Source organism: Gymnoscopelus braueri (genome assembly GCF_963280865.1).
Source record: "Gymnoscopelus braueri genome assembly, chromosome: 6".
NCBI lineage: Eukaryota > Metazoa > Chordata > Actinopteri > Myctophiformes > Myctophidae > Gymnoscopelus > Gymnoscopelus braueri.
In genome coordinates, this window is record NC_137607.1 from 53,304,111 (window position 1) to 53,316,850 (window position 12,740).

The 12,740-nt window shown below is 41.3% G+C and overlaps 1 protein-coding gene across 1 annotated transcript in view; it reads right to left on the bottom strand.

The window, feature by feature from the left end:
- Nucleotides 1-3,932: 3,932 nt before the first annotated feature.
- atp8b3 (ATPase phospholipid transporting 8B3) overlaps nt 3,933-12,740 on the bottom strand; it is a gene marked incomplete at its 5' end in the record, with an annotated part of 31,392 nt that continues 22,584 nt past the window's right edge. The window contains 11 exons of the mRNA XM_080430643.1: nt 3,933-4,267; nt 5,034-5,158; nt 5,572-5,710; nt 6,703-6,927; nt 7,332-7,415; nt 7,925-8,148; nt 8,645-8,831; nt 9,766-9,889; nt 10,034-10,109; nt 10,340-10,451; nt 12,129-12,296. Coding sequence (XP_080286769.1) covers nt 4,004-4,267; nt 5,034-5,158; nt 5,572-5,710; nt 6,703-6,927; nt 7,332-7,415; nt 7,925-8,148; nt 8,645-8,831; nt 9,766-9,889; nt 10,034-10,109; nt 10,340-10,451; nt 12,129-12,296 — 1,728 coding nt within the window. The 3' untranslated portion in view covers nt 3,933-4,003. The remainder of the gene's footprint in view (nt 4,268-5,033; nt 5,159-5,571; nt 5,711-6,702; nt 6,928-7,331; nt 7,416-7,924; nt 8,149-8,644; nt 8,832-9,765; nt 9,890-10,033; nt 10,110-10,339; nt 10,452-12,128; nt 12,297-12,740) is intronic.

Sequence of the window (12,740 nt, forward strand, 5' to 3'; positions counted from 1 at the left end):
TCTCCTCCCTCCACCTCATCTGTTCAGTTGAACCTCTCCCCCTGGCTAGTGCTAAAGACTTGGTAGGCGTGTGTTGACAATTAATTCTGAAATACCTCAAAAACCTTTCATGTAAAGTTTATGTAATTTAACTGAAAATAATACTGCTAATGATAACAATGATTATGAAACTATGATACTATGATAGTTAGTTTTGGAACTTGTGACTTGAAGCTTTATACTGTTAAAAATTCTTTTTATCCGTTTGCTCATTTCTCTCGTATGTTCTCTCTCATTTTGTTTTGCTACGGCATGTACTTAACTGTTTTCAAAAATGGAAAAGACATTGTGAATGTTTCTGTGAAAGGTAACATGAGAAAAGAAGAGACAGAAGGCATGCTATGAGAGAGAGAGAGAGAGAGAGAGAGAGACAGAGCTAACCTTATTACAATTCAGACGATATGCTTGTTGCTCTCAAAGGCAGGGATAGTCAAAAGCAAACAAACAAAAAAAGACAATAATGATGGATTTGGGCTGAATTAAAAAACATTTCAAAACATTTGAAGAATAATCAAAATGAGGAATAATCTTTTACTCATTGTAAGCTTTCTTCTGCCTTTAAGTCGTCTTTTCTCTGAAGAAAAAGAAAAAAAAAGATTTCACAGTTACTTTTGAAGGTTCCTGGGTGTGTACAAGTGCTCCTGATGTTCTTAGACTAAGACCAGCACCTCCTACTGGAAAGGAGGTGCACCTTTTTCTTTTCTGCATGGATATTGTATAACTGTATAGACCAACAGGAATGACCTGTGATTTTGTGGGGAGGAGGAGGAGGAAGGAAAGGCCTGGGAGTGGGTGGAGGTGGGTTGGGGAATATTTTGGATATCAAAAAAAGAAAAAGAAAAAAAAAAGAAGGGGGAAAAAAAAGTGGGTGGGAATTTGGGTTTTAGGCGTTGGAGGGGTCCTTGTTTTTAGAATTTCTGTCACTGTTCGATTCACTGGTTGTGTGCATGTATTGTTGCAACCCTCTCCCCTTCCTCCCCCAATGTTTCTTTGATGTATATAAATCCAGACAGTAGGGGGCAGTGTGTTCTGGGGGAGGTCAAATTCCTCTCCTCCAATCAATAACGTTCAATCTTCATTCCTCAGCTTGGGGTCCTGACTCGGGTTCCTGAAAATGTGTGTCTTGCTTTTCCAAGGACGGGTTGTTTGCTTGGAGTTAATCAGAGGGACACACACTCACACAGGCCCGGGCAGCCCCGAAATAACTGTATGTCTGTCTTACATGCTTTTTTGATCAGTGTACGTGTGTGCATTTGTATCTATGTGGAAAACAAGTGAATTTAATTTATTTTTTGATTTGTTTTTCTTTCTTTTCTTCTTTTTTTAATGTTCCTTTACTTTGGGTTGCAATATTTGTCATGCGAAAATTTGCGGAAAAAAACATTTCTTACAAAATGACTGAATGACCGACCAACCACAGTACTACTTGGCAACTGACCCCTCCAACCAGAAATGCTCTCATCATCTACTGTCAAACAGCATATGTATGTGTCATTTCCCTGTGGGATAGAAGGTTGCCAATGGGACTGATGTAGACACCCCCAGTCGCACTGTGCTCTCCCTCTTCTGTTACCTGTTAATCAATCAGAACCAAGTGTCTTTGTGATGGTAGAAGACAATCAGTTTCAAAACAAGAAAAAGGTAGAGAGAGGGCAGGCCAGAAGGGAGGAAAAAACAAAAGAAAAAAGAAAATCAAAAGGAAAAGAGGCTCTCTGAAGTTGTGCCAAGCTGTGGTGGTGCCCGACTGCCAAAACAACTGCCCCTCTGCCATTGTCACTTCACCAGCCCACACACTCACTCACTCAGTCACACGCGTAAATTCCATCAGCTCATTGCCGCCCGGCTCCTAACAGAGTCGTGCTGCAATCTCGCGCATCATCAGTTTCCCTCTACCTTGACATGAGCCTACTTGAACGCCCCGTGCTAATAACACCACTCCACTCCAGAACTGAACTCAGACATATGCGGAATCCCAACGTCCCCCCATCCCTGTCACATTTCCACCGTGCACTCCTGTGCTCTCACTGCCTAAGCGCTGCGTCAAGGGGACGCAGTCCAGTCAATGCAGTGCAGTGCATGAGCATTAAAAAAAAAAAAGCCCTGCGGTATACAAAGACCACATTTCCCACCACCCACCACTGTTTCCTGCTGATCTTACGATGATGTAGCCAGCCGCGAGGAATAAAAGTGGCTCCGGTTGGTGGCTTTTGCACAGAAAACTATGCAAACACCTGACCCCCCAATCTTAATCGTTGCTGCTGGGTCAGAGTGTACAACCCGTCCCCCCCGCCCGCCTCACCTCAACATACACTTTAGCCTCCATGACCCCCATACATACCCCCTACACTTCTACATTACTACCCAAAGCCCAAGGTGGGTGGAGCAGTCCCAGTCACTCAGGGTAGAGTAGATGGTGTCTGGGAAAGAGAGGAGCACTACAATGCCCAGTGTTCCACCAAACCAGACTGCTGATGTCGTATTATATTAGCTTTACATAAATGTCCCCAACTGCCATTGACATAAAAATGGAGTCCATGTCCACGCTTGCATACAGATGAACCCCGCTCCCCCCCCCTCTCTCGCTCATGGCTCCATTATGTTACAATGTATGCTTGTCTTTGTCCCCAGAGCCAAGGAAGGGCCACAATCAATGCAAAGACACTTACATTGTACACTTAGTTTACAACGACATTTGGAGAAGGTGGCTTATATTGCACACAGACAGACTGACAGAGACAGACAGATAGATAGACACACAGGCACATGCTGAAGCAGTTGAGTCTGCCTTTTGAGAGTGTTTGCTAAAAAACCAAAGATGAAATCAGAGGTATGACAATCTGGCTACCGAACCAATAAGACAATGTTCATCTCTCTGGGCTGCTCTACGGGTCCTGTGATTCAACGGGTATGTAGACATTCCACTTATTGCACTTAGAACACACACACACAGAATTTAGGTACACAAACGCATGCACAACATACACTGTCCTACATGATGTGAAGGATGGACAGACACACACACACACACACACACACACACCACACACACACACACACACAGCGTATGGACAGAGAGCCTCTTTTCCCTCCTCCCTCTGCAGAAGCCGGAGAGCCTGTGGAGGACTTTTAGGTTCGCTTCTAGTTGAGACTTTTGAGAAGGAAAAAATCTGAGTAATAACTGTTACAGAAAAATAAAAACTTAAAAGGATAATATGGGTAAAAATTGCGTGTTTTGAAATAAATTAACAAATAAAACAATTGTAAAACAACCCTGCCCAGTTTGTCTGATTGTTATTTCAGCACAGTTACATTTAGGGAGTAGGCCTTCCTTTATTTTGCTACACAGCTAAAATCCCTTAGTTTAACCCATTAAAACCTGTGTCATTTTAGATTGTTGTGTTGGCTATTCAAAAATAGCAGATATACAAGCTCACAGCGCGTCACTTTGGGCCGCGGAGCGGGCTTGTAAATCTGCTATTTTTGAACATTTTTGAAAAATCTTGGAAGTGTGACAACTACTGATTTAGGAGGCATTTGTAGAATCGGCCTCAGGTCTTAATGGGTTAACTCTAATGGGTCCAGGTTTACACTCTGAGATTAAGGAACACTCAGGATTTTACTGTGGATGTATTTCTTTGTCCAGCATCTACTTCATATTATGTTGATGTGTGTGTCGTTTTGTGTCTTGAAGATCTTGAAAAGTAAAGAATTGTGCCTTAACAACAGAAGAAAAGATGACAGAGTCACTGTGTGTGATGGTTAACTGTCCGTGTATGAAAGTAACAAAATGAGTCCCTTTGTGTGTATATTTTATGTTTTACTTAGAAAATGTGATCATACAAAAGATTAGGAAAGAATACACAGTTAACAAATCTGCCAAAAATTTAAGCTGCTATGTAAATAATCTGTTCCGTATCAAGTTAGTCATTCATATTATATAAGAACATTAAACATCATTACATATTCATAATTCTCGTAGTATTGGTTGACCATTTGGTTTCTCGTGGCTTGGCGCGTCCCCATTCTCCACAGTGTGAGTTTGTCCTTGTGAGTCAGTGGGATCATTACTTGCAGTTACCCGTCCTTCCACTGCAGTGCAGAGGCTGGTCCCAGAGGTGAGGATGCGTCCCATCCCCTCGCCCTGAGACATGGCATAGGTAGAGCGGCGGCTGCGACCGCCTCTTTGGAAGACCTTTGACTTCAACTCCACTTGCTGCTGGCTGTGGACCTACGAGTATAATAATGCCCAAGAAGGGCACAAGAAGATCAGCCATCGTTTCTAAGTAATGTCTAATATCGACGACCCACCAAGTATAAATGAGGCTTAACCCATTAAGACCTGAGGCCGATTCTACAAAATGTCTTCTAAGTCAGTAGTTCTCAAACTTTTTCGTGCCAAGGACCCCCAAATGATTATGTATTTGGCCGCAACCCCCCCCCCCCCATCTGAAAATGTTTTGTTCCAGGTACCCCCCAGAAGACAGGATTTGTGTTAAAAAAATGAATCTAAAATATTCAACATTTTTCTTTCACGATTTTTCAAAAATGTTAAAAAATAGCAGATGTACAAGTTTGCAGCGCAGCACGAAGTGACGCGCTGCGAGCTTGTATATCTGCTATTTTTGAGAACCATTGTTCTAATCTAAACCACTGTTCTCACAAATTCTTTCCCGGTTTTAATGGCTTAAGGTAGTATATGTACACGGCACAGACATGGGAAGAAATCAAATGTCGGCCAGTTATTACAGGCCTGTCTGTTAAGTCTCTCTTCTGCAACCATTATGTTAGATGCTGGTTTTGGACACCGTGCTTATTGATGATGAATATTCATGTGTATGTTTCCCATTGAGTCTCTCTTTCTCTCCCTAAAGCCTGATTTATACTTCAACATACGATGGTGTTGCAGGCAGCGGATGTACAAGCTCACAACGCTCATATGACGGAGTATAAATTCTGCATCACGTGCGCACAGGCACACATACACGTATTATTACCCTGTGTCTGCTGTGAGTGAGGATCATGACAGTGTTGGTCATTACTGAAGGAAGCACGGCCACCCAGGCTGTCAGCAGAGCAGTGAGCCACACAACTGGATCAGTAAAGGCCTCAGTAAACACACCTGTCCAGAAGCGCACACACACACACAGAAAAAAACACCCAAATCAGCTGAAAACACAATGGAAAACATTTATTTCAATAAATGGCCAATATACTGTATTTTATATCGTCGTCTCTGTCGGGTGGAAACCTCATATGTCCAAAACTGTTACTTTTCAGGATTCCATTTTTTGTTGTTGTAAAAGTAGCAGTTGCTTCGCGCCGCGTTTCAAGCTTGTGGATCTGCTACTATTGATACTTTTGTGTGACGCTGTAGTATGATCAAGAAGGGCATTAATTTACCCCCCCAAAAAAATCTATACGGAAATATGAGGTTTCTGCCCAACAGAAAAGTTAGAATCTTTAGGATAATCGCTAAGAAAATAATGGACAGTTGCAGCCCTGTAGTCCCGTGTGAGTGAAGGAGAGACCTACCAACGAAGAAGTACTGGCTGGGTGATCCATGGAACATCGGGGTGCTTTGAGTGATGATGGTGGCGATGAAGAAGAGCAGTATACTGAGGACCACAGCTGCTACATTCCAGCCGGTCCAGTGTCTGGTGTACTGCAACACCTGGCACAAACAATCACAGACACCACGCTTACGTTTACTGACCCACGCCTCTGCTTTTGGTATCTGCGTATCTCCCCTTTCTGGTTATTCAACTTTATTGAGGTTGGGTTATGTTTCATCCCTGCTTCTGGTCAGACTGTAATAAATACATGCATTGAATTTTTGGGAAATGTAGACTGTCTGAGATGTTTGATATTTATGTTTGAGAATATCACAATTTAATGATGTAATTTGAAAAAAAATATGTTAACCACATTAACTGTGTTTTTGTCAAGGAAGAAGTTAATAAAATGTCCCAACACTGTCCTTTACAAATCAAACCCAGACAAACAATATAATCAGATTACGATCATATTTAGGAAGATACTAGATCTACAAGTTCACAACGTGCTATTTGAGAAAGTATGTAAGTCTTAAGTGGTTAAGAAGAGTGGGCACTTCATTCTCATTACATGTCAAAAGAGCAGAGTTGCAACTACAGTCCCTGAACAACAGTTTTCCTGTCTATGACAGTAGTCCAATCTAGGGGTGCAACAGGTAATCAAACTAATCTATTTAAGCGATATAAAATATAAATATAAAAAATAAGCAATATAATTTCATTAAATAAATGATTAATAATCTATCCCTATTTTGGGCATGTCATTAGGCGAAAAGCAAAAAAAAAGAGAAAAAGCTAAAGCTATTTTAAACAATTTTTGCATGACACCATTGTGTGACGAAATATAAAATAAAGCTTAAGTTGTTAATAGATTCATTGATATAAAAAAAACACGCATGTCGATTATTCAATTAATCAAAAAAGTAATCGATAGTTGTAGCCCTAGCCTAGTCCAATCAATGTAGCAGCAACCGAAGCTTGTAGATCTGCTATTTTTGCTAAAAGTTCCCCCTACAATAGGCGTGTTGGGGTTCAAGTGGTTAACAGCAAAGCAAAAGTCCTTCACAGAAGCTTCAGTCCATCCAACCCAGGAAACATTTTGACCTCTGACCTCAGTGTTGGCGGTAAAAAACGCTCCCATGGCGACGGTGAAAGCCATGGTCTGGAAGTCGCGTCCTGAGTCTTGCCAGACTCCTAAGGGGATGAAGAAGAGAACGAGGGACGTCCAGACGGAATGCAGGAGTGTTGCTGTCATTATCCGCGCGTTGAAGAGCCCATATTTCTGGCCAACATGGTACAACTCTGGCCATTTCAGGCTGCCCTCTACCCCGACATCCTGAGAGAGAGAGAGAGAGAGAGAGAGAGAGAGAGAGAGAGAGAGAGAGAGAGAGAGAGAGAGAGAGAGAGAGAGAGAGAGAGAGTGAGTGTGAGTGTGAGTGTGAGTGTGAGTGTGAGTGTGAGTGTGAGTGTGAGTGAGAGAGAGAGAGAGAGAGAGAGAGAGAGAGAGAGAGAGAGAGAGAGAGAGAGAGAGACAGACAGACAGACAGACAGACAGACAGAATGGAAGATAACTAGTCTTTTTGTTTGTGTCATAGTCCATGTTACTGTTGAACACTAATATCTTAAGGACTGGTGAATGTTCAATGAGCCAAAAAGGGGACACAAGGAGATAGATGGCCAGTGCAGCTGGACCGGACTGTTCTGCAGCTTTCTCAAATTTCTTCTCAGTTTCTGTCTCACCTGATCAAAGATGGCCAGGCTCACAATTGGATATGACGTGTAGAAAGACGTGTATAGAGCAATGAACCAGTTCTCATACATGCTCTGCAGGAGAGGAACAGAGGAATGCGGTCGAGGTCAGCTTGACTGTACCCATAATGCAAACTTGTACTGCAGCAGTGTCAGATTTCTAATTGTTAGAAGTAGGGCTGTCACGATTACAAATTTAAGTTGACGATTAATTGTCACTCAAATAATTGCGATTAATGATTTAATTGTGTGTTGGAACAAATGCAGCCTTATAGGCTTCGTAATAAAAAATTGCACAGAGCAGATATGACAAATAACTGAAATATTCAAATAAATTATTGACATATTTAATACTTTTATACATGTAAAAGAAAGCAGAAATAGCCGATCTACAAGCATTTTTCAAAATGGAAACGATTATGACGATTATGCAAAAATAATTGTGATTATCTCAAATAATTGCGATTAGACGATTATGTAATAATTGTAACAGGCCTAGTTATAAGTCCTGTATATTTGTTTTTTTTTTGCATTCCTGAAACTGACTGCTTGAACATTTCACTTTCGGCCTCTTGTTATCTAACCTGAGCACTGAAGCCGTTGTAGAAACCAAACCAGATGTGGACGAGAGCGAAGCAGGTGGTCTTGTACAGGAAGTAACGCAGGAAGAAGGAGATGCGACGGTATGACCAACGGCCGTGGACCAATAGCAGCCTCTGTAGAAATCTGAACTGGGCCAACGAAAAGTCTGCATTCTGTACCGCCTGACCGCCCTCTACTCCCATCAGCCCTACGCCTATGTGAGCCGCTAGCAGGTGAGAGAGAAAATCACATTAAAAAACACAAAGAATACAAAATTAAAACCAACTACAGTACACCATTAACCCATTCAATCCGGGAACGCATCTCTGTCATTTTAGATTTCTTTGGCAATTCAAAAATAGCAGATATACAAGCTCATTGCGCGGCAGAGCTTGTAGATCTGCAATTTTTGTAAAAATCATGAATATTTTTGCAAATAGGGCATTTGCAACTCAAATCTTTGCTTCTAGTGGTCCCTGGAACTAAATATTTTACAAATGTTCGCTTTAAAAAATATATATTCCAAGATTTTAAAAAATGTTCACGATTTTTCAAATATCTACAAGCTCTTTCAAAGATCTACACACTCATAGCGCGACACTATGAGCTTGTATATCTGCTATTTTTGAATAGCCAAAGAAATCTTAAAATGACACAAATTATGCTTTCCCGGTCTTAAAGGGTTAATTACATTTGACATTGGAACCGATCATCCAGCTTACTCTTTATCATGTTGACATCATTGGCGCCATCTCCGATGGCCATGGTGACTGACTTGGTGTGACTTCTGACCAAGGTAACAATGTCAGCCTTCTGCAGCGGTGTCACCCGGCAGCACACAACCGACTGACACTGCTGAGCCAACTTCATGAACATGGCGCCCCACTCTGGTTGGCTGTGAAAATCCGCCTGGGACAGAGGACAGCGCATCAAAGAGAGAGTAGAGTTAAGGTCATCCAAGTTAAATTGGTGGGGCGTTTAGCTGACGCTCGTATTCCAATGGGACTTTTACACCAGGAAGAAAGTAGATCTCAAACAGGACCTTTCCATCAGGGGTCTGTTACTCTGAAAGGTCCTGACACATCAGGAGCGTTTATTTTGTGTGATTAATTCACATTAATTCAAACGGCCATTTGTGTCGTGTTTTCTTTTCTTCTCCAAACAAAATCGATTTTTCACCGCAATTAAAAGCATCAACTTGTATGAATGAGGCATCACCAAATTAATAGTTTGATGTGAAATATGGCTACGCTTGATTTAATTTCAATATTTTAGTTTGTTACATTACAAAAACTAAAACTAAAGGAGACGCTAACCTGCACAAAACAAGTCTCACAAAGTGCAGCCACAAAGCGATGCAATGCGATTGTAATGAGGCTATCTGTGTGCGTGTGTTTGTCTGTCTGTCTATACGTATATTGTGTCACTCTAAGTACAATTTTAACCACTTCAAACCTATTTACCTTGTTGACCAGGGTCCTACAGGGATCTATACTTGGTCCCCTCCTTTTAACCCTCTATAACATCACAACAAATAGCTACAAGCAAAAATAGATAGGGTTCATAGAACTCATTTCCATCCTGCTAAGAAATACTTCTGGACGTTCTTAACAACGGTACATTCATTGATAAACGCAGAGGTCAGCGTCATATTACAGTATAAATAAATCTTGGGACTTGTGATGATTGTGATGCAAAACTGTTGCATCTGCATTATAGCTATCATCATTTTCTGGAATTCTGCTACTGTCCATTCCCTCCCCCTAACACCAGCTAAGGTACTTTGATCACATCGAGTCATTTGAAAAATATATGAGCAGGCTATTTGAAGCTCATTGTTTACCAGCTGGGCTCCGGTGAGAACGAGAGCAGTCTTCTCTGCAGCCGTCTCCCTGTCTACACACCACATCTCTGTCTGCCGGGTTTTAGACAAACTGACCCCTGGGTCTGAGGACTGGAGGATCTGTCTGTGGAAGCAAACACACAGCGATCAATGTGTGTGCGTGTGCGTGTGTGTGTGTGTGTGTGTGTGTGTGTGTGTGTGTGTGTGTGTGTGTGTGTGTGTGTGTGTGTGTGTGTGTGTGTGTGTGTGTATTTTTATCATTGCTAACCTCAGCTCCTGCCCTTCCAGTAATCTGGTATCAGGATCCAGTAGTTTGCAAGAGTATCCAATATTCACCGCCGTCTCTGTATGGAAAGACAGAGGGAGTGGGAAATGAGAGAGAGAGAGAGGGAGAGGGAGAGGGAGAGGGAGAGGGAGAGGGAGAGAGAGAGAGAGAAAAGGAAGACAAGAGAGAGAGAGAGAGGCCAAAAAAACGTTGTTTGTTCAGACACAGGACACTGTGTATAATGATACTGCAGACAGACTGAGAAGAACCTATTCCCCTTGTGTGTTCCTTCCTGCTTCTTTACTGTACCTTTTTTGTCCCCAGTCAGCACCCATACTTTTATGCCGGCCTGTCGAAGTAGAGCGATGGTCTCAGGAACCCCCTCCTGAAGACGGTCCTCTATGGCCGTCACTCCCAGCAACTACACTCAAGGATAAAACACAGGGGTATGGTTTCCCTTGGGGACCGGCAGTGTTGATTTCGTCGACTAAAACTATGACGAAAAATGTTAGTCGAGACTACCTTTCTTCACTGACGAAAAATAAATAATAAATAAATAAAAACTAGGCTATGATGACTAAAACTAAGACTAAATATATTGACAATTTCGTCAACAAATAAAAACTAGACTAAAATGTTAGTGAGGGACTAGTGGAGAAGAGATCCAGTAGAACTAACTAATTAAGTAATTTTATGCGTGGTTGCGCTCTGGTGTTGCACTCTGAAAATAGCAGATCTACAAGCTCACAACGCGTCGCGCTGCGACGCGTTGTGAGCTTGTAGATCTGCTATTTTCAGCATTCAGCCAAGTGTAAAATCAGCCATTACGACGCCATCAAGGCACCGCCAAAATACATTTTAGTCGACTAAACCAACTGTAGATTTAGTTGACTATTATCTTATGATATTTAGTCGTCTAAAACTAGACTAACAGTAAAACATTTCAGGTGACTAAAATGTGACTAAAACTAAAAGGAATTTGATTTGACTATGATTAAAAAAAAAAAGAAATTGCTGTCAAAATCAACACTACCTCACATCATGTGAAAGTATATGAGCAGCAGGCAAAAAGAAGATGATGCTCTACTTGACTACTGTTCATCGTCTACACTAGTGGTTCTCAAAGTGGGGACCTTGAGGGGGTTCCAGGGGATCCCCAGCTGAATTAGTTAATATAGCATTGCAATCAGTTTTACCACTTTAGCCCCATTTTATTCTTCAGAAAATAGCTGATCTACAAAGCTCACAATGCACCGCAATGTGACACATTGTGAGCTTGTAGATCAGCTCATTTAAAAAATGTGAAAAAATAAATCATAATAATAATAATAAAATATTTTAACATAAATCTTCTCTGAGGCAGTCCCTGGCACAACATATTTTAAGATGGGGGTCTGCAGCCAAATACATATCAATGTGGGGTTCCTTGACATGAAAATGTTTGAGAACCACAGGTCTACACATCCTACTCTATATTTATAAGACAAAAGCACAGTAGTGTTGATTTCATCGACTAAAACTATGACGAAAAATGTTTGTCGACTACCTTTTTTCACTGACAAAAAATAAATAAAAACTAAGCTACGATGACTAAAACTAGACTAAATATAATGTCAATTTCGTCAGCAAATAAAAACTAGACTAAAATGTTAGTGAGGGACTAGTGGAGAAGAGATCCAGTAGAACTAAAAGACAAGTCATTTTATGTTTGGTTGCACTCGGGTGTTACGCTCTGAAAATAGCAGATCTACAGTACTTGTAGATTGGCTATTTTCAGCATGCAACCAAGTGTAAAATCAGCCATTAAGACGCCATCAAGGCACCGCCAAAATACATTTTAGTCGACTAAATCAACTGTAGAGTTAGTCGACTATAATCTTATATTTAGTCTAAAACTAGACAAAAACTAAAACATTTCAGATGACTAAAATATGACTAAAACTAAATGGAATTGTATTCAAAGGACTATGACTAAAACTAAATAAAAATGTGCTGTCAAAATCAACACTGAAGCACAGTACTGTAAGCTGAGCACATGCGGGGTTCACACCACAGATGAACCATCAGACATGTTCTATCGCGACAGGCATGAAGCTACCTGCAGGTCTTTCTCCATGTCATCATACAGCTCCTCCAATGTCTTCTCGCGGTCAGAGGTCACCATGGCGGCAGAGGAGGTGATGATTTGGCTCCATTTCCCCCACAATGCCTCAGGCACGGATCGAACCGCCACGCACAAAGTCCTCAGGCAGACCTGGGCGAATAACTGACACGAGAAATATAACACATTATATTGATATGTTACAACTGTAAATTGTGGTGGTTACACCGTGGGATCTCCTCTGAGGAACTGAGTTTTATCAATAGAAAGGAGGAAAAAAACAACAACGCGTGATAGATCTTCAATATGTTTATGCAGGTATGCATCAAATTGCCTCAGTGGGAGTGCTGATCAGGGATTACAAGCCTCATCTTGCTTTTCAAAATTGTATCGATTGCGATGTAAAAGTTTTAACTGATCCTTAATTAGGCATTGCACACTCTCAGGTGATTGACAACCTGGCTTTTGATTTGCAGGACCCCAATTCAGCTTCAAGCACAAAGAAGAGGACAGGGAAGATACCATATGAGTGTGATGCTCATTATATAACATCATTATTTTACACTCGAAAAAATTAAGTCACTGTCTCAAACCTAATACAAATGCTTT